Source organism: Zalophus californianus, chromosome 10 (genome assembly GCF_009762305.2).
Source record: "Zalophus californianus isolate mZalCal1 chromosome 10, mZalCal1.pri.v2, whole genome shotgun sequence".
In the NCBI taxonomy this organism is placed as follows: Eukaryota; Metazoa; Chordata; class Mammalia; order Carnivora; family Otariidae; genus Zalophus; species Zalophus californianus.
The window spans coordinates 78,787,102-78,806,310 of record NC_045604.1 but is presented as its reverse complement, the minus strand read 5'-3'; the positions used below and the strand labels follow the sequence as shown (position 1 = coordinate 78,806,310).

Below are 19,209 nucleotides of genomic sequence, written 5' to 3'. Positions count from 1 at the left end.
ATTTTAACATTTTGCCTCCTTGAGGTAGTAGATTTTCCCTCAGTATGTGTGCGCTTTACCCCAATACTAAACCGAAGTTTTCATATTAAAAATTGAATTTCAGGCACGTGGTTTTAAGCAAAATAAAATAGTCTGGTATTAAAATGTTATGCAGAAGCCCCAAAACAAAAGTCTTGATGTAAACCAGAAAGATCGCAATGAGCCAGATGCATCTGAGTAGAAACCAGATGGAATTTCAGATTCTTCCATCCTGGATGCGTCTTTGGTGGTTGCCACGAGGTAAATGGTGACAGTGGTGTTTGGAAGGCACGGGAAGGTCGACAGAAGCTATATGCCCAGGGGGAGTGTGGGAAGCAGGGGTGGAGCTTTCCATTAGTGGCAGAGAACAACGCCAACCTCAAAGATTGGGGTAAAGGGGTAAACCTGTGTAAGTACTGAAAGTAGACAAGATTTTTTTTTTTTTAAGATTTTATTAATTTAAGACAGAGAGATAGAGAGCATGAGCAGGGGGAGAGGCAGAGGGAGAGGGAGAAGCAGACTCCCTGCTGAACGAGTAGCCTGATGCGGGGCTCGATCCCAGGACCCTGGGATCATGACCTGAGCCGAAGGCAGACGCTTAATCGTCTGAGCCACCCAGGCGCCCCTGAAAGTAGACAAGATTAATGGATCAATCAAGATCATTTATTACTCAGAGCACACAAACAGTGACGTGGTGCCATGGGCCTAGATGGTGGCTGTGTTTGTGGTGGGCTGCCTTGTATCTGAGGGACCCAGAGCCAGGGACTCAGCACCTTTTGTAGCAAGCGGCCAATAAGCCAGTCTTCGTGCTGTGGTCAACTCGACCTCCTTAGTTGCCTGACTGACCACCTACAGAAACTGGTTTTAACTACTGCTTTTACCCCGATGTTCTTTCCTGGTCTTGGTACATGTTGCAAGTGGTGTTTGTGACATCTTTCACTAGATGATTAATAGACTTGAAACTGGCCAGTTTATCTGGCTAAGAAGAGTTTATTGAGATTTAAAAATAAATTAATTGAACAGGATCGTGTATGTCATTGTTGGACCTTATTTTGGTGGGGGAGGGGGAAGCATTATTTCAAATTTTTTTTTATTTTTTATTTTTTTTAAAGATTTTTATTTATTTGTTTGACAGAGAGAGAGAGGGAACACAAGCAGGGGGAGTGGGAGAGGGAGAAGCAGGCTTCCTGCAGAGCAGGGAGCCGGATGTGGGGCTCAATCCCAGGACCCTGGGATCATGACCCCAGCCGAAGGCAGACGCTCAACGACTGAGCCACCCAGGCGCCCCCTCAAATTTATTTATTTATTTATTTATTTATTTATTTATTTATTTATTTATTTATTAAAGATTTTATTTATTTTTTAACAGAGAGAGACAGCGAGAGAGGGAACACAAGCAGGGAGAGTGGGAGAGGGAGAAGCAGGCTTCCCGCCGAGCAGGGAGCCTGATGTGGGCCTCGATCCCAGGACCCTGGGATCATGACCTGAGCCGAAGGCAGATGCTTAACGACTGAGCCACCCAGGGGCCCCCAAATTTATTTTTAATTCAACGAATTCGGAGTCCTTAATTAAAATATTGAAGCTTCACCGCCTTTAGGACAAAATTACTCATTTTAGAAATGACAGAGACTCCTACTGTAGAAAGCCTTGGAGCCCTTGCTTAACAGAGAATGTTCTGGATGTGGAGGTGAGAAGTGTCATTTTTTTGTCTTTCTTAACACTATAAACTTCCTCTGCTAATTCAAGTACTCCTTGTACACGTGACAGCACAAATTTAAGCAGCCTCTTCTAGCAAGGTTTCCGCTATATGCAGGAACTTAAAGTAGATGTGTGAATTTCGTAGATATCTCTGTATGTGAAAAGTAAAGTTTTAAAATTGTGATATGTTTGGGCATGTTTGAATCTGCTGTGTGCAGGCAGGCTGTCCATTCTTAATGCAGTTATACAGGTTTTTTGAACAGGACCTTTCAACTTTTGGATCAGCCTGTCCCCCCCCCTTTTTTTTTTAAAGATTTTATTTATTTATTCATAAGAGAGAGAGAGAGGCAGAGGGAGAAGCAGCTTCTGCACTGAGGGGGAAGCCTGATGTGGGACTCGATCCCAGGACCCTGGGATCATGACCTGAGCCGAAGGCAGACGCTTAACCAACTGAGCCACCCAGGCGCCCAGCCTGTCACTTTTTATTCCTCTGCTCCGATAAGTCATGTTGGTGACACTGGCCGACTGTCAAGTGCATTTCCTTAGTGGCTGCTTTTCCTTCTCCTCTTTACTCTTTTCAGCCGTGGCTGTCCACCAAGATTCAGCCTTCTTCTGGAGAGCGGTGCCTTCTAACCCTCTCTCACGTCCTGCTGTTTCTTCTGACAGCTTTGGCATCTGAACTTACATGTTATGCCATTTTTTTTAAAAAATTCAGATTTTGAGCTAATTTTATACTTGTAGAAAAGTTGCAGAAACAGGACTGGGAGTTCCTCTGTTTTCTTCCTTCACCTCGCTTCCCCCAGTGTTAAGATGTTATATAACCAACCATTTGTGACGGTGCTTTGGTCAAAACTAAGAAATTACCATCGGTACAGTATCATTAACTGGCCTTACTTAAATTCTGCCAGGGTCTTCATGAAATGTTTCTTTTCTGTTCCAGGATCCAATATGGGATCCCACATCACATTTAGTTCTTTTTTCTCCTTAGTCTCTTCCAACTGATGACAACTCCTTAGTCTTCCCATGTCTTGTGTGACCTTGACCCTTTTCAGGAACACTGGTCATTGTTGATCTTCTTGCTCAAAGAGCTCCAGCTTTCGCCTTTAGGAGTGTCTTGGTTCGGCTCCTGTGTCCTTTGAACGTGCTCTGTCTTTTATTGTGACACAAGTTGTTTCCGTCTCCTTTTGTGCTTCCCTTGCCCCAGCTCTGGAATCAGCCTCTTCTCCAGGGAGCCCTGGTTTCTTTTATGGAAGAAAGGCAATTAGAAACCAAGACTGGGGTGCTGAGTATACTCTTTGGTATCGGGTGTCATGACTTGTAGGCCCTTTCAGCGGGTAGAGCAAGGACATGTATGTATTTACACCCACGCGTGTGCGTACATCTGTAGTTCTGTGTGTGTGTGTGTGTGTGTGTGAAAAGCCGTAAGTTTATACTAATGCCCTCTGATTCCAATCTAACACCAGAGTGTAGCTTTCCTCTATTAATGTGTAACTTTTTCCACCCACCCTGAGAAGCCTGGCTCTCATTGTCCTTAGTTTTATGGTACTCAGTCTAAGATACTGTTGCAGTTACTCAGTTCTTTCTCCCTACCCTTCCACCCCTCCATGGTGGCGTGATAGTTATTTGTTAGTGCTTGTGTTCCACATTGGGCTCCCCTACATCTTGGTTGGTTTAATGACTTTTGTTTGTGGGTATGTGAAGGGTGTGAAATATCGCCTAGGCTCTGAGAGTCCTGATAGGAAAAGCTGTCCCCAGAGGAGGAGGGTCAGGCTGACTCACCCCTGTTCTCCCTACCCCATTTCCTCTCCTTGCCCATCCTTGTCCCCCGCCCCCCACACGTACCCAGTCTCTGTCGTTTCTGATTTACCCTTCCTGTTTCTTTGGTTTTGTGCCATTTTAAACTCATCAGATTTGTATGAAAGGTGGTCTCAGGGATTGCCACACCCACTTTCTCCCGCTTGGCAACTCCTCCAAGAGCAAGGTGACACCCCTGCTGCAGAGTGGGACTGGTGGTGGGGGGTGAAGCTGGAAACCAGGTGTGTTTTAGTACCTTCATATTTTTACATTTTGGCTACTTAGATAGAACTTGGTTACATTTAAAGTTAACTGGTATCTTAGTTAACATCCAATAAAGCAGAAGGGGGCTAGGAAAGAGGGTACCTTTTCCTACACCATCTTATCCACTCTCCTTTAATACTAGATATTTTAGTCAATTTTTAGCCACACAAATACTACATCTACTTGAGGGAAAGAAAAGAGAGCTTACACATAAGGATAAGGTCCCCTCTGATCTCTACCCCCACACAAAACTATTTTTATTATCCTTTCAGAGTCTTTATACTTTTTTAAAACATACATTCCTGTAGGAAAAAAATTATGTGGTTTTAGAAGGTGTGAGGTTTTGTGTTTTTTTTTTTTAATTTTTTTAAAGATTTTATTTATTTGAGAGAGAGAGAATGAGAGACAGAGAGCACGAGAGGAAAGAGGGTCAGAGGGAGAAGCAGACTCCCCTCTGAGCAGGGAGCCCGATGCGGGACTCGATCCCGGGACTCCAGGATCATGACCTGAGCCGAAGGCAGTTGCTTAACCAACTGAGCCACCCAGGCGCCCCTGTGTTTTTTTTTTTTTTTAACCGATAAAAAGGTATACTTTACCTTTATTCAGCTTGCTTTTTCACTCATGTGTCAAGAAAAATGTTCATGTCGTATAGATAGCCCCACTCCATTGTTTGGAACCTCTACCAGAGTATTTCTTGGTGATAGTCCTTACGTGTGGCTCTGAGCGCCCAGGTGTGGATCAGCAGTGGGGCGCGGGGCTGCAGCTTCTGCCCACATCTCATTGTGAGCAGCACACCCCCTTGTTCTCCCAGTGGCTGCCACTTTCCGTGTCCCACCAGCATCATATCAGAGTGGCCTTTCTCTAGTGGTCATCAATACTTGGTATTTCCTGTGTCTCAGATTTGGGGCAGTTTGAGTTTAAAGAGGGGTACTTTGTTTTAATTTGCTTTCCTCTGAAATAGGGAGGTTGAGTGTATTTTCATGTAATTATTAGCCTTTTACATTTTTTTTCTGTGGTTTGCCCATTTTTAACTGCTTTCTTTTTCTTATTTACTTGTGTGAGTTCTTTGTACATTTTAGATTCATTCATTTAACCAGTATCTATTGATCTCTTAGATGCCTAGGCACTGCTACAGGTGCCAGGGTAATGGCAATAAATAAGGTTTCTAATTTCACAGGAGTTAAGAGGAAGTTGAACCAAAGAAAATCAAAATAAATCAACCAGATTATGTAGATATTAATAAATGCTATAAAAAAATAGAGTAATGGTAGAGTGCTTGAGTGGAGAGGAAGCCCCAGTTTGCCCTTACAGACTTCATCCTCGGAGTATTTGCACTGAGGTGGGGTGGTCAGGGAAGGCTTCTTGGAGAAGGTGGGGTTGGAGCTGAGGTCTGAATGGCGAGGAGCCAGCCATGGGAGTGTCCAGAGAGAACATGTGTCTGGGCTCTACGGTGGGGCAAATGAGAGACGGGCACGGGGTCACGGGAGAGGAGGTCACATCATCGCAGGTGACCGTGAGGGATGGTCATCAGGAGGAGGCAAGAGGTCTGTTTCATGAGGAGGTTTCTCCAGCCCCTCCTTTCTTGTCTAAGCTAGGTGACCGGAAAGAGCTTTGCGCTGGGGATTTGTGCATCAAGACTTGATCATTGGGTTTGCGGTTGTTTTAAGGCATAGGCTTTTTCTTTAATAAAGGAAAATTTTCTGTTTCAGATTACCTAGGAACAGTACGATTTGGGGTTATCACAAATAAACATCTTGCGAAACTGGTATCCTTAGTACACTCTGGAAGTGTGTATTTACATAGACATTTCAACACATCACTTGTAAGTATTTTGAAATCACATTTATATTAGCGCAGTGGTTCTTAACCTTGTTTAGGTCATGGACTTCTTTGAGAATTGGATAAAATCTGTGGGCACTCTCCCTAGGAAAGTGTACATGATTTTATATGCAAATTGAGAGTTCTACAACCCCATGCTAGAGCCCGTATCCCTGTTTACCAGCCCCTGCATTAGAGGGCTCTCAAATGTAACATCTAGAAATTCTGTTTATATTCTTTGACTCTGGTACAGCCTCCTTAGTTTTCCTCCTTGGATGAAATTGCAGGATTGTTGCATTGGAGAATTGTTACTCTGGGCCCATGTTCTCAGAGGTTAAGCTTCCATTGGGCGATGTTCTCTGTTCATTTGTTCCATTCATCAGGAGTACTCATGTGACATGCTCTTCTCCTTAGGTGATGAAATGGATTTTGAAGTTCTTGTTAAGTCACAGTGAGAAGTTGATGGCTTCTCACCCCAGCGAGCCTTGGTTTTCCATTGTCGTCTTTGTTCCCTGACTTCATTTGCTTTTGGTGAACCAACCCCAACTCAGCTATTTCTAAGCTTTTGACCTGTATCCTGCTTAGTCCTGTACCTCTGCTCTATTTGTTGCTGCTTCTTCAGTCCCATCACTGAGAGTTTATTTTTCTTAAGTATTTTCTGTCTCTAACTTCACTGACAGTGTGTGTGACTTACAGGTTGAGTGAAGACCAGTATCTGTGTAACCTGTGTACCCAGCCCGTTGAACCTGGGCTCCCCTTGACTCAGCGTGCAAGTTGCATGCCTGTGGGGGGACCGTTAGGCCCTCTCGGGGTGTCCCCTTGGTTGCCAGTCGCCCTGGCTTCTGCAGCTCCCTAGCAGCCCAGATGTTGTGCTGTATTTCTTGTAGTTTGGACTCCAAAAGTCAAATGTGTTTTTGTGTTTCCCAAATAGAAATGTGTACATGATGTTTGAGTATATTTTTTCAAACTCCCGCCGTCCCACTTCGAGAGTCACTGCTTTGCTGGTTTCTCTGCCGCCTTCCTGCTCTCTTCCTGTGCCTCTGAGCTGCTTCTTACTTCCTCTGCTTTTGCTGTCTGTCATCTTCCTTCATCCTCCTTTTGTAGCATGCTCTACAACCACCATGTATGGATTTAGAGGGGAGGGCACTGAGGAAGGAACGTGAAACAGAGAAGCTAGGGCCGTGGGAATGGCCCTGGCAAATGCACTGGGCTTACTGCATCAGGTCTGTAGTTCTTAAGGTCATTTGGTTGGTTTAGCAGAATTCCTTTTATCAAATGAACTACTACTGGGATACCGGTATTTTAACATAAAACCAGTGGACATCTTTGTCACGAGGCAATTTAATTCTCTGTTTTGGAGCGTGTAAAAGATCTCATTTTGTGGAACCCTCCAAAGCACTTTTTTGGGGAGTTTCATTTGAAACCCAGTGATGCATATTTTTGGAATTTCAAACATAATTTTATGTTGACCTACTTTGGTTGTTACAGAGAAACAAAGCACAAAAATCTAAGTGTCTCTTTCCTTCATTCTGTACATATAAGTGTGATCTGTGGGCTTGTACAAGTTGTGGGTCATTTGTGGATTCTTTCAAGTATTTGTTGAGTTCCTGCTGTGTGCCAGGTGTTCTTCTAGTCACTGGGGGTACAGGGGGCCAGAACAGATACAAAGGTCTGCCCTAACCGGGGGGGGGGGGGGGAGAGGAGGCTCTTCCCGCCATTATGAGCCAAGTTTTGAGGAACCACTGTGAAAATCTAAATGATCCTTGACTTTATAACTTCCGTTCCTGTAGGTGTTCATTATCCTTTTACAATAATCCTTGTATAAGAACCCAGTAAAATGTAATAGCTCCCTTTGGCCAGGGTGAAAGAGGTCATTGTTGCCAGCAGCAGATCGGGAGAGTTCTTCAGTGGTAGACGAGTCAGCTGAAGGGGACAGGAGGCATCTGTGACCTGGAAGTCACCTCTCTGCAGCCGCTTCTGCTCTTTCCAACCACTTGTGAGGAAACGCTGTGTCTGGAGGAGCAGGGGCAGGTCACGTCCCTGAGTCGTCTTGTCTGCAGCTGGGCAGTGGTGGGGTGGTTGGGGCCTCCTGAGCCTGCCCTGCCTTCAGCCCTCCCTGTGTTGTCCTTCGCAGGTCTTTCGCAGGGAGGCCGTCAACTACACGGCAGAGAACATCCATAAGTGGGCCTTAGAGAATCGAGAGGCGCTCCTGCGATGGCTGCGGCCGCACGGCGGCAAGAGCCTCCTGCTGAACAATGAGCTCAAGAAGGGGCCGGCGCTTCTTGTATTTCTACCTTTTAATCCTTTAGCCGAAAGCCACCCTTTAATAGATGAGGTAAGAGTCATAATGTTAAAAGGTATCTCCTAGGGAGCAGGAAAGCCTCATGAACTTGGACGTCTCGCTCCTGGTTCACAGTGATTTCCGCCAGGAGCCGAGAGCCTGCCAGCAGCTGCCACTGCATTTCTGCGCCGTTACTCCTTCCTCCCGTAAGTGGGCAGGAGAGTGGGTGCCGGGGGTAGGACCCACCGTGGCCTCTCTGGCCACGTTGACGGACAGCTGCTCGGGTCTGGGGGAGTCGGCGAGAACAGGCCTGTCTGAGCTGCGCCTCCCCAGGGTGGGACCAGAAGTCCTCCGTCCCGCCATGACCGGCTGCAGGAGTGGCGTAGAGGGGCTGGACTGCAGCACAGGCAGGGTGCGGGGTGGCCTCGGGGGTGGCCATTGTCGGGGGGTTGGGCCTGACTGCCAGCCCTGGCCGACCTCAACCCCTGGCAGCCGGGAGCGGCAGTGGTGATACTGGGCTCCCTTGTTTCTCTAAGCCTTTCTTGTGAAGATAAGCAGAGCTGTTTCTAGAGGCGGACGCTGTCAGGAGTCTGCCCCTCCCTCTGCTTTTCCTGTTTCGGCTGGTGCACTTACGCTCTCTGGGTGGGAGTTGATTTTATACATGGATCATTTGGAGGCACTTAGAAAGAGTAATAACAATTACCAGAGAGTACCTGGGATTGCTAAATTGGATTTACTGGGGGGTTTATTTTTTCCTTCCCTCAAGGATCCCTTAACTGGCCAAAACCAATTTCAGACAGCCAGTGTAGCACTGGCCGGGCTAACCAGACACTGCCTCTCTCCGAGCCCCTCTGCGTGAGCCTGATGGTCTGCCTGGAGGCGGCAGGGAGACTGGCCTCTTGCCCAGCCGGACCCCTGACTTTGCTACTCTGGAGCCTCATTGTGAGAGTTGTTACCCCTCATGCTACTCTGGCTTTGAGGAAGAAACGAGAGAAATGAAATAGCTTTGTTTCTTCTCCTCTGATTAGGGAGGACTTGAAGTAATAAGACTTATTTTCTTGAGAAAATCTTCACTACACGGATAGTTTATGAACTAAGGCATTCTCCCAAATTACTAGGCCTTTACTGCATCTACTATTAAGAGTCATAAGGCTCTTTGTAGGAAAGGTGGGGTTTTTAACCACAGCATTAGCTATGGTTTGGGATTTTTACTTTGACTTTTAAAATTTCTTTGTGGAGAATTCTATCTTGTCTGATTTGGGCAAGTAAGCGTCCTGGGTTGGGTAGTATTTTGTGACTGGAGCCGGTCCTCTGTTCAGGGGATCGTGGTTGGATTTAGGCCCCTGGTGGGAGGACGCTAGCTTTCTTGCCTTTTTCCCTGGCTCAGTGTTTCCCTTCTCTCCCCTGACTCCTCCATCTATGGCCAGGCCTTCTTCTTCTTCTTTTTTATTATTTATTTATTTATTTATTTTTAAAGATTTTATTTATTTATTCATGAGAGACAGAGAGAGAGAGAGGCAGAGGGAGAAGCAGGCTCCTGCGGAGCAGGGAGCCCGATGCGGGACTTGATCCCAGGACCCTGGGATCATGACCTGAGCCGAAGGCAGACGCTTAACCATCTGAGCCACCCAGGCGCCCCTTCTTCTTCTTTTTTAAATCTCTTTGTTCCTGTGGCTCTTTCCTCAGAGTTCAGAGTGTCCCTGCAAGGTGAGTGGATTCCCCAACCTCAGTGTATGGTTGAGATTGTTGAAAACCAAATGGCATCTCAGCGGTATTATGGCTTCTTTATTAGCCAAGTAAAGTGTTCTGTGCAGTACATTTCCCTCTTCATTTTAGGTCAGTTTAGCAAATGTTTATGGAGCACTGTGTCAGGGAGCCATGGGGGAGAAAGATGGATAAGACGCAGCCTTACCCTCGTGGTCTCAGAGGCTTGTCCAGTAGGGGCAGGAGGAGCTTGCTTTCAATTAATTCAGGGTGGAGGAAGGTCAGTTCCAGGCCCAGCTCAGGAGGAACTGGAGGAGAGAGGGCTCTGTGCCAGGAAGCTGAGGCTGTGGGCAGGGCAGGGATGGGGGACAGACTTTTGGGGTGGCCAGGATGTGGATGGGTTGAAGGAAACGTAAGGGAAGGCGCAGCCTGAGCAGAGGCACGGCGGTAGGGAGGTTGCTGCGGGTTCAGTGTTAGCAAGTGGTGCGGGTTGTGTGGCCCCCGGAGGGGCTGCCTGGAGAAGACCCAGGTGGAAAGCCTGAAGAGGAGAGGCCGTTGGGTGAGACTTTGAGGACTCCAGGGTTCAGCGTGGCCAGCACAGTGTCACCGACAAAGGAGAGATGTCCGCAGAGTCGTGTTCCCATGCTTGGCGTTTTCCAGGCAGCAGTGTTCCAGGAGTGTGGGAAGTAGTAAAGTCTGGAGCTTGGGTGCTGGTGGGGACGGGAAGTGGGGTGTGTGAGCAGGGGGTAAGGAAGCCGTCAGGGTTGGGTTGGGTGGGTCGGGGAACAGCACACTTGGACATTCCCAGGCTGAGTTCTAAGCTCATCAGCTCGTCAAGCACAGGAGAGTTTAAGCCTTAAGCCTTTTTCCTATGCCCACCTCGAGGCCCAGTTGGGCAGGCAGTTGAGGAAGCTTACGTTGTGGAGAGAGGTCAGCGTCCCATGAGGGTGGTAGCGTCGGGGCTTGCCAGGCAGCAGGTTTTGAGGCAGCTGTAGTGGGGAGTGTGGTGGGGGGCACACGAGAGGACGGCTTTATGCCGGCTCCCTTGTGAGCCCCGGTTTGGGACCGGCAGCTGCCGACACACACACAGCGCCCCCCAGCACCCCCACGGGAGAGCTGAGCGTCAGGCCGCTGGCCCCCTGTGTCTCTGCAGAGGGTCCTGGAGAGGTCATAGGATGACCCAGTGTGCTGCTCAGAAGACGTGCTCCCTGCAGCCAGCAAAGAGTCCGTGTGCCTCGATTCCACTTTCACAGCGCCGCTCTGACACGTTCACAGTGTGTGAGCCTCACGAGCAAGGTCATGGTTGTCTTGTTCTGGCTTAAACATTTGTCTGATTAAAGAAAATGGAAGAAAGCATTTACAGCACAAATAGTTGAAGTTCTTTGCCAGATTTTCCTCAGTAGTTCATGTGAAATTAAGTATGACCTCAGGCGTTTCACATGTAAAGATGGAACTGGACTTGCATTGTCAAAACTGCCCCGGGTGTGAAAGGAATGTGAAAGTAAAAACTAGTTCAATTTATAGGAGAAAAGTAAGAATTCCTCTCTTTTTTTAAGAGCATTACTCTATACAAAATATTTTCTTCAATTAAAAATATCCTTTACGTGGCTGCTTTGCTTATAAGCAGTGTTGTGAAAAGAGATGAGGAGAGAAGACCCTTTAAGGACCCCTGCTGTCCTTAGTATACTCCTCCTTGGACTTCTTGTAAAAGATTGCAGTAAATACTTGAATTTTTGTGGGGTTTTTGGAGGGGTGGGCGGGGGCACAGGTGGGAATGGTAATCCATTGTGTGTTTGGGTCCAGAGCAGTGCCCAGATGGGGCCAGAGGGCAGCTGGGCTCCTGTGGATCCTATGGGCCTGACCTTATTAGTGTGCTGTGCTGTCAGAGCCTTTTCCAGAGAGGGCTGAGACGCTTTGTGTGGGGGGAGAAAAGGAAACACTGGTTTATCATCTAAAGTGATCTTTTCTTATGCCTGAGAACTATTCAGTTTATATTTCTGTACAAATGCATATGTCTCGAATTAACACTCTCTATAAATACCGTATATAAAATTTGGAGTTTTTTTTGAAATTGGAAAAGTACTCACTAAGTGGCTTTACACACACACACACACACACACACACACACACACACACTTGAATGAAACAAAATCCCGAGTGACTTAACACCTTTTAACTAACTGGCAAGATTTGATCCAAATGAGCACGTGATTCTATTTTAGACAGTAGGTGGAGCAAATGCCTTTGGATTATAATGACTTGCTTGTTTTTCTTATGAACCTGGGGTGGGTAGTGAAAGGTATTGTTTGGAGGTAGTCTTAGAATGAAATGTAAATCTAACCGGGCTAGTACTGATCTAAGGGTAAAGTGGTTAATCTCCCCAGGAAGTGGGAGTGTGTATGTTACCCCGAGATGCCATTCATTCACCAGATCTTCTTGTGCATTTGTTCTGTGCCTGGCTCTGGGGAGAACAGGAGAAATCAAACAGGGTTTCTACCCGTGAGGGTCCATAAGCTTGTGGGGAAGAGGGGCATCTGAGCAGACACTTGTGAGACTCTGTGGGAAGGGCTTTGGGGCCCTGAAGAGGCAGAGCTGAACTCCCAGGTGAGGTGGGGGAGGTGGCGTTAGCTTTACTGAAGCAGCCACCCTGCTATTGGGCCTTGGGGACAGTATTGAGGTTTGTCGGATGGAGGAGGTCCTGGCCAGGCCTACTCTAAAGAGGGTGGGGTGACCCTGGAAAGGCAGATGCAGGCTAGACTGTGTTAGGTTTTATCTTCCAGGTAGTAGGGAGCCATCGAATGTCATTTGGCAGAAGAGTGCTGTGCTTAGGGTGGTAATTTTAAAATTAATAGTGATAGTGTGGAGGCTGAGTGAGGCAGGGGAGAACACGTGGTGGTGGTCTGTGACGACTGAGGGCCTGAATTGAGGCCGTGGCTATGGGGACACGAAGGGGCCGGCTTTGTAGCTGAAGTCAGAGGTGGCGGGGCTTGAAGCTCGTGCGGACGCAGAGGGGAAGTTGGGGCTCGAGGGATCACCATTCCCACTTTGTGATGCTGTTTTCCCAGAGAGGGCAGCACAGGGTGGGGAGGAGGTTATGGGGGAAGACAGGATGGATAAATATGGTTTGGAACAGGTTGAATTTGTAGCCTCCTGTGAGGTGTGAATTTATTTGGAAACAGGTATGCCGTGAAATACTGTGATCCACTCATGAGGTGTTTGGGACATTTTTAGACTGTTAGTAAAGGTGAAGAAGACATCGTACGTATGGAAGAGTGGCCCCTCAGCCTGGAGGTATGTTGCAGGGGGGGAGTTTGGCTCTCGTCGTGTGGTGGATGGAGACGTCTGCCTCTAAGACCCCTTCCTGCTCCCCACAGGTGGCTCACTGTTAATAGAGTGACATGTTCTGAAAGGTAATCCAGGCCTCTTCATTCATAGCTTTGGGGTAATGCTTTCCTGTTTGATGGAGTAAGCAGAAGAGCCGGCCCGGGCTCCTGGTGAATCGGACCAGGATGCTGCCTGGGCCCGATGGCTGTGGGCTCCCTACCTCCACCATCGCTGCGCCTCTCATGAGCTCCGCCCTGTGTTTCAGATCACCGAAGTGGCCTTGGAGTACAACAACTGTCACAGGGACCAGGTGGTGGAGCGGCTCCTTCAGCACCTGCGGCGAGTGGATGCCCCGGTGTTCAGGCCTCTGGCGCCTGAGCCCCCCGCGCAGCTGCCGGAGCCGCCGCTGATCACGGCATCCCCCTGCTGCAACACCGTGGTGCTGCCCCAGTGGCACTCCGTCTCCAGGACCCACAACGTCTGTGAGCTGTGTGTCAACCAGAGCGCGGGAGGCGTCAGGCCGAGCTCGGTCGGCATGCCACAGTGCAGCTTTTTTGAGATGGCGGCAGCTTTGGATTCTTTCTACCTCAAGGAGCAGACCTTTTATCATGTGGCGTCGGGCAGCATAGAATGCAGCAATTTTCTGAGTTCCTACAGCCCCTTCAGCTATTACACTGCATGTTGCAGGACCATAAACAGGGCCGTGACGGGCTTCATTGATTCTGGACAAGGTGTCTTTGAAACCCCGACCGTCGCGTTTTCTTCCCTCGAGAAGAAATGTGAGGCCGATCCCCCAGGCTCCGTTCCTCACATTGAGGAGAACAGGTATCTCTTTCCTGAAGTGGACGTGAGTAGCACAAACTTCACAGGCCTGAGCTGCAGAACCAACAAGACCCTGAACATCTACCTTTTGGATTCAAATTTGTTTTGGTTATATGCAGAGAGGCTGGGGGCTCCGAGCACCACTCGGGTGAAGGAATTTGCCACAATTGTTGATGTGAAAGAAGAGTCTCACTATATCTTGGATCCAAAACAAGCTCTTATGAAGTTCACCCTAGGTACTGTGGGCAGTTTCCTTCCCCAACATAAAAAAGTATTGCTTAATTTATTACTGGTAACTTTTATCCAGGGATCTCAGTACATCTGGTCATGGGGGGATGTCAGTTCTGTAGCTCATTTGAAATCTTTAGACTGTAGTTGGTCATCATTTTAAAAGAAGCTAATTTTTGTATTAAAGGGAACAGAAACTTCCTAACTCCAGATTTTGGATAAGTTTGTCTTGTAGCCCCTGGGGGTTTGGGGGGGATAGGAGTCCAGCGTTCCAGATTGGCAGTGCCTGTCCCGTTTCTGAGTTGCAGTGAGCTACATGGGATGGGCACCTGGCCGCAGGAAAGGCTACGAGCATCCCGGGGGGCTGATGAATGGGACCCCCATGGCAGCGCCTCTCTAAAGGAGCTTAAACAGGAAGCAGTGAAACGTAGAACCACCTGTCCTCCCTTTGGTCTCACAGGTTGGGATGTACAGGTATCAAGGCCACCAGACCTAATTTGTTCTCTTGCTGTGTATACCTCCTTGACAGATGCTGCTGTCATCTTCTGTGTCTAGATTGTAACAAAGAAGCATCAAGGGCAACAAACAAGTGTCCCGTTGCAAACCAGCAAAAACCCGCTTTGGGGGTGGGGAGTCCCGTGATGGGAAAACATCCGCGAGCTTGCTGCTGGGGCTTGGCAGCAGCAGTGAACTAACCCATGCTGTCCTGTTCCCAGGACTTTGCTGACATCCTTGATGTCCACACAAGGAAGTGAGAATTCAAAAGCCGTGTTAGTTCAGCCTCAGTGGAAACACGGGGAAAGTCAGTGTTTGCCAAATGGAGACAGGAGGAATTTGGTAGGGAGAGAAACCTTTTTACTTCCAAGTTTTAGAGAGTATGAAAGCAAGAGTAAACTCAAAGCCCCCTAAATAATAGTCCTTTTAGCTGTCTTCTTTTAAGCCCCGGTGAAGCTTACTTCTGATATTTGACACTTTTGGAGAGGCTTATGTAAATGTTGATTTTTTTTTTCCCATGTCAAATTATATATACACACACACACACACACACACACACACACACACACACATATATACACACATATATATATATAAAATATATATATATATATTTTAAGATTTTTTATTAGGGAGAGAGTACAAGCAGGGGGAGCAGCAGGCAGAGGGAGAGGGAGAAGCAGGCTCCCCACTCAGCAGGGAGCCTGATGCAGGGCTCAATCCCAGGACCCCGGGATCATGACCTGAGCCAAAGGCAGATGCTTAACCGTCTGAGCCACCCAGGTGCCCCATCAAATTATATATTATAAATGTGAAGCTCCTGAGTGTTCAGAGGAACCCTGTGACCAGTTGCTTTATGAATTGCATTCTCTATTGATACTACAAATTGTTCCTGATTTGTGTTTTCTAAAGTTACATTTTGGTATACTGAGTTTTCTTTCCTTTTTTTTTTTTTTTTTAAGATTTTTAAATTTATTTATTAGATAACAAAAGAGAGCAGGAGTGGGGAGTAGGGGTGGGGAGAGGGAGAAGCAGGCTCCCCGCTGAGCAGGGATCCTGACACAGGGCTTGGTCCCAGGACCCTGTGATCATGACCTGGGCGGAGGGCAGACGCTTAACCCACTGAGCCACCCAGGCAACTCCCGAGTTTTCTTAAAGTGAAACAAGCCTGTGGTTTTAGAGTGTTTATTAGACTTCATAATTCTGTTCAGTAATACTTAGCATTCAGTGAGCTCATAATGGTGTTCAATTTGAATTTAATGGTCATCTGAAAGAAGCCTTCTTCAGATTGCTTTTGATCTTCTGTATCTACTCTGAAACATACGTCTAGCTCAGTTTTTCTTTGTCCTGTAGTTGGTGACATTTGTAAGGGTCCTTGTGAAAAAGTGCCTGTGTGTCGTTGGTTTGCAGAGTTGACTCTTCAGTCAGCTTCTCTGGGCCAGTTTAGGGATTTAGGGTTTGTTCACGTGAGAGAATTTTTGGTTTTATGTTTCAGAAACCTAGCCAAGTAAGTAACTCACATGCAAGACAATGACCTCTCTTTAGTATGCACATGACACCCTTCACTTCTCCTTCCTCTGTGGAAAAACATCACTATGGATCAGGACCTCAAAATGGAGAGTTAGAAGTAGGAGAAAGAAGGGAGAACGCAGCAGATCAGTCCTGCTTTGGACAGACAACCAAGCAATCTGAGGACACTGGAGTTTATGGGGAGGGAAAAGCTGTCAGTTCAAGTTAGGTTTTCAGATTGCTTGTGGGTTTTATTTATAGGTTTTCCCACTAAATATGATTGAGTTTATTTTTCCTAAACTTTCAAAAAGGAAACTTGAAGAACTCGAATAAACATGAGAGACACCTGTCCCCTTGCGGCAGGTTGTGTGGTAGCTGTCTTTGTAGTGATGTTTAGTGGTCTTGCGATCGTAGGTTGAAATCTCTTAAAGATTGTGCCATGATGATCTGTGCAGTCTCGGGTGTCTATCTGTGGACAGATCCTGTTAGAAAAAAAGGAGAATTCCTAGTCTGTAAATACTAGAGCATCTGACATTATGCGGCATTTTGTTACCGAAATCCCCGCCTGGTGCGTTCAGGGTTTTGCCTGTAGGTGAAGTGTTAAAAATGCAAGCCTGTGAAGCCAGCCCAGTTTTTTTAAATGTAGAGTTTAAAGTAGGCCAGCTACTCTCCCAGTACTTAGCGAAGAGCTGATCTCATTTTCTCTTTATTTTTAGAGTCTTTTATTCAAAACTTCAGCATTCTTTACAGTCCCCTGAAAAGGCATCTCATTGGAAGTGACTCTGCCCAGTACCCTTCTCAGCATCTAATCACTGAAGTGACAACTGATACCTTTTGGGAAGTGGTCCTTCAAAAACAGGTATGGAATCATGAGAGAGGCAGAAATCATGCCATCTCTCCCTATTAAAATAATCCCCAGAGCCTCAGTTGTGGGGGTGAGCATTCAGGTTTGATGTGCAGATTAATCACATGGCAGTCTTCTAGCACAACACACATGAGTTACATGCTGGTTTTCTAACTGCAAAAAGTCCTTAAAGAAAGCACATAATGGGGTGCCTCGGTGGCTCAGATGGTTGGGCATCTGTCTTTGGCTCGGGTCATGATCCTAGGGTCCTGGGATTGAGCCCCACATCGGGCTCCCTGTTCGGCGGGAAGCCTGCTTCTCCCTCTCCTTCTCCTGCTCCCCCTGCTTGTGCTCTCTCGCCCTCTCTGTCAAATAAATAAATAAAATCTTAAAAAAAAAAAAAAGAAAGCACATAATTGGAAAGATCTAAAAATAAAATTTTTCATCATTGGTGCATAAGCAGCATTTCTTGAATGCCTGCTGGGTTCTAAGCACAATGAGGACGTGAGCCCATTTCCTAGGTGCCAGTAACAGCCGTCTTCCCTTCCCCCAGGACGTTTTGCTGCTTTATTACACACAGTGGTGCGGCTTCTGTCCATCCCTCAATCATGTGTTTATCCAGCTAGCTCGCCTCCTGCCGACGGATACATTCACTGTGGCAAGGTAAGGGAGCCTGTGACACTCCGGGCCTGTGCCTGTCTTCCTTCCTTACGGCTTAGCCATATGGTTTGCAAGGGTCTGCCCGTTGTTCGTTAACCTTGGGTAAAACTTGGTGTGATTTAATTGTCAGTTTAAAGCCATGAGCAAAACCTTACTGAAACCGAAGTTTTCCTGATGAGTTCTGAGTGTTCCTTCCATGGTGTCGAATATTGTTTAGCCCTGATTGAATTCATGGAAGGGTGAGGGGGGGAGCAGTGCCGACCTAGTTGCTAGGATAACCCTCGGATTGGCCAACTCTCCGGAATACCATGGGAAGGGTGCCCACGGACTTGCATGGCGCTGGGGCCTCGGCCTAGTGAAAGGGGACAGGTCCCCAGTGTGCTGCCGACCGACCCTGGGACCTGGAGCAAATCTCTCTACCAGGTTTAGTTTCCCTCCTCACTGCTAAAATTAGGAGGAAGGATTGGTTGATAACTATGTGTTCTAGTTTTGTGATTCTGTGGGTAACCGGACATGGCCTCTGTAGTAAGCAAAACAATTTTTAAATCATTGTTTTGTAAAAAACAAGCCTCAAATAAAGAGTTTTTGGAAAAGGTACTAAGCTGTTTGGGGTAAGGGGGGGGGGCGTTGTTTAGACTTCAGCCTTCCAGACAGAATTAAATATAAAAGATTAAATCATAGGAAAAAATAGAACATAGAATGTTGGGTTTGCTAGTTCCTTCAAGAGATGGGAACTTTCCAAAGTGAAGCAGTTACAAAAAAATAATTAAAGATAAACAGATTCCACTAGAAAAGGGCTCAATGAGAGAAGTGAGGAAGGTAGGCTTTAAAAAAGGGCAGTAGCTGTATTTTACAGCATCTGTATTTCACCCACTGGATCTGCTATAAGTGATGATTAGAGCCAAATTTGAGGAGTTGCTGTGCCATGAGATTTTTCTTTATACATCTTATCTGCCCTGCTCGTTGGAACACTCAGTGAAGCAGGTCTTAGGATCTCTTTTTACGGAGGAGGAAACTGAGTCACAGAGAGGGTAGGTAACTTGCCCAGAGTCACACTGCCTGTAAGTGAGGGACCAGGACTCAGAATCAGGTGTTCATACTCCAGACCCTGAGAAAGAACAAAGGCTTAAGGAACTGCCAAGAGGAGAATGCGGTTGTCCACACAGGGGAATGTTCTTCAGCCTTAAAAAGGAGGGACATTCTGACACCTGCTACAACATGGATGAACCCTGAGGACTCAGTGCTAAATGAAGTACAAAGGTACAAGAGGACACGGGCACCTGGGTGGCCCAGTCGGTTAAGCGTCTGCCTTTGGCTCAGGTCATGATCTCAGGGTCTTGGGATCCAGCCCTACTCAGTGCTCCGTGCTCAGTGGGGAGTCTGCTTCTCCCCCTGCCCCTCCCCACCCCTGCTTGTGCTCACACTCTCTCTTTTAAATAAACAAAATCTTTAAAAAAAAATAAAAAAAGGACACATACTGTGTGACTGCAGGGATGTGAGGCACCCAGAGGAGTCAGATTCACAGAGACAGAAAGTAGATGGTGGGTGCAGGGGAGTGGGGAGCTGTTGGATGGATAGAGGGTCTCCGTTTTGCAGGATGAAGAAATGGTTGGGGAGTTGGGTGGTAGTGATGGATGCACCCCATTATGAGTGCACTTATCACTGCTGAGCTCTGCGCTCAGAAATGGTCGGGCTGGGACATTTTATGTGTGTTCTACCACACTGAAAAACCAGCTGGGGGGCAGGGGAG

The 19,209-nt window shown here is 47.2% G+C and overlaps 1 protein-coding gene across 5 annotated transcripts in view; it reads left to right on the top strand.

Moving 5' to 3' along the window:
- Positions 1-19,209, top strand: part of TXNDC11 (thioredoxin domain containing 11) — a 59,314-nt gene that overhangs the window by 33,720 nt on the left and 6,385 nt on the right. For all 5 annotated transcript variants that reach the window (XM_027613378.2, XM_027613377.2, XM_027613376.2 and 2 more), the window contains 5 exons: positions 5,484-5,596; positions 7,727-7,927; positions 13,167-13,959; positions 16,672-16,814; positions 17,353-17,462. In XM_027613378.2, coding sequence (XP_027469179.1) covers positions 5,484-5,596; positions 7,727-7,927; positions 13,167-13,959; positions 16,672-16,814; positions 17,353-17,462 — 1,360 coding nt within the window. The remainder of the gene's footprint in view (positions 1-5,483; positions 5,597-7,726; positions 7,928-13,166; positions 13,960-16,671; positions 16,815-17,352; positions 17,463-19,209) is intronic.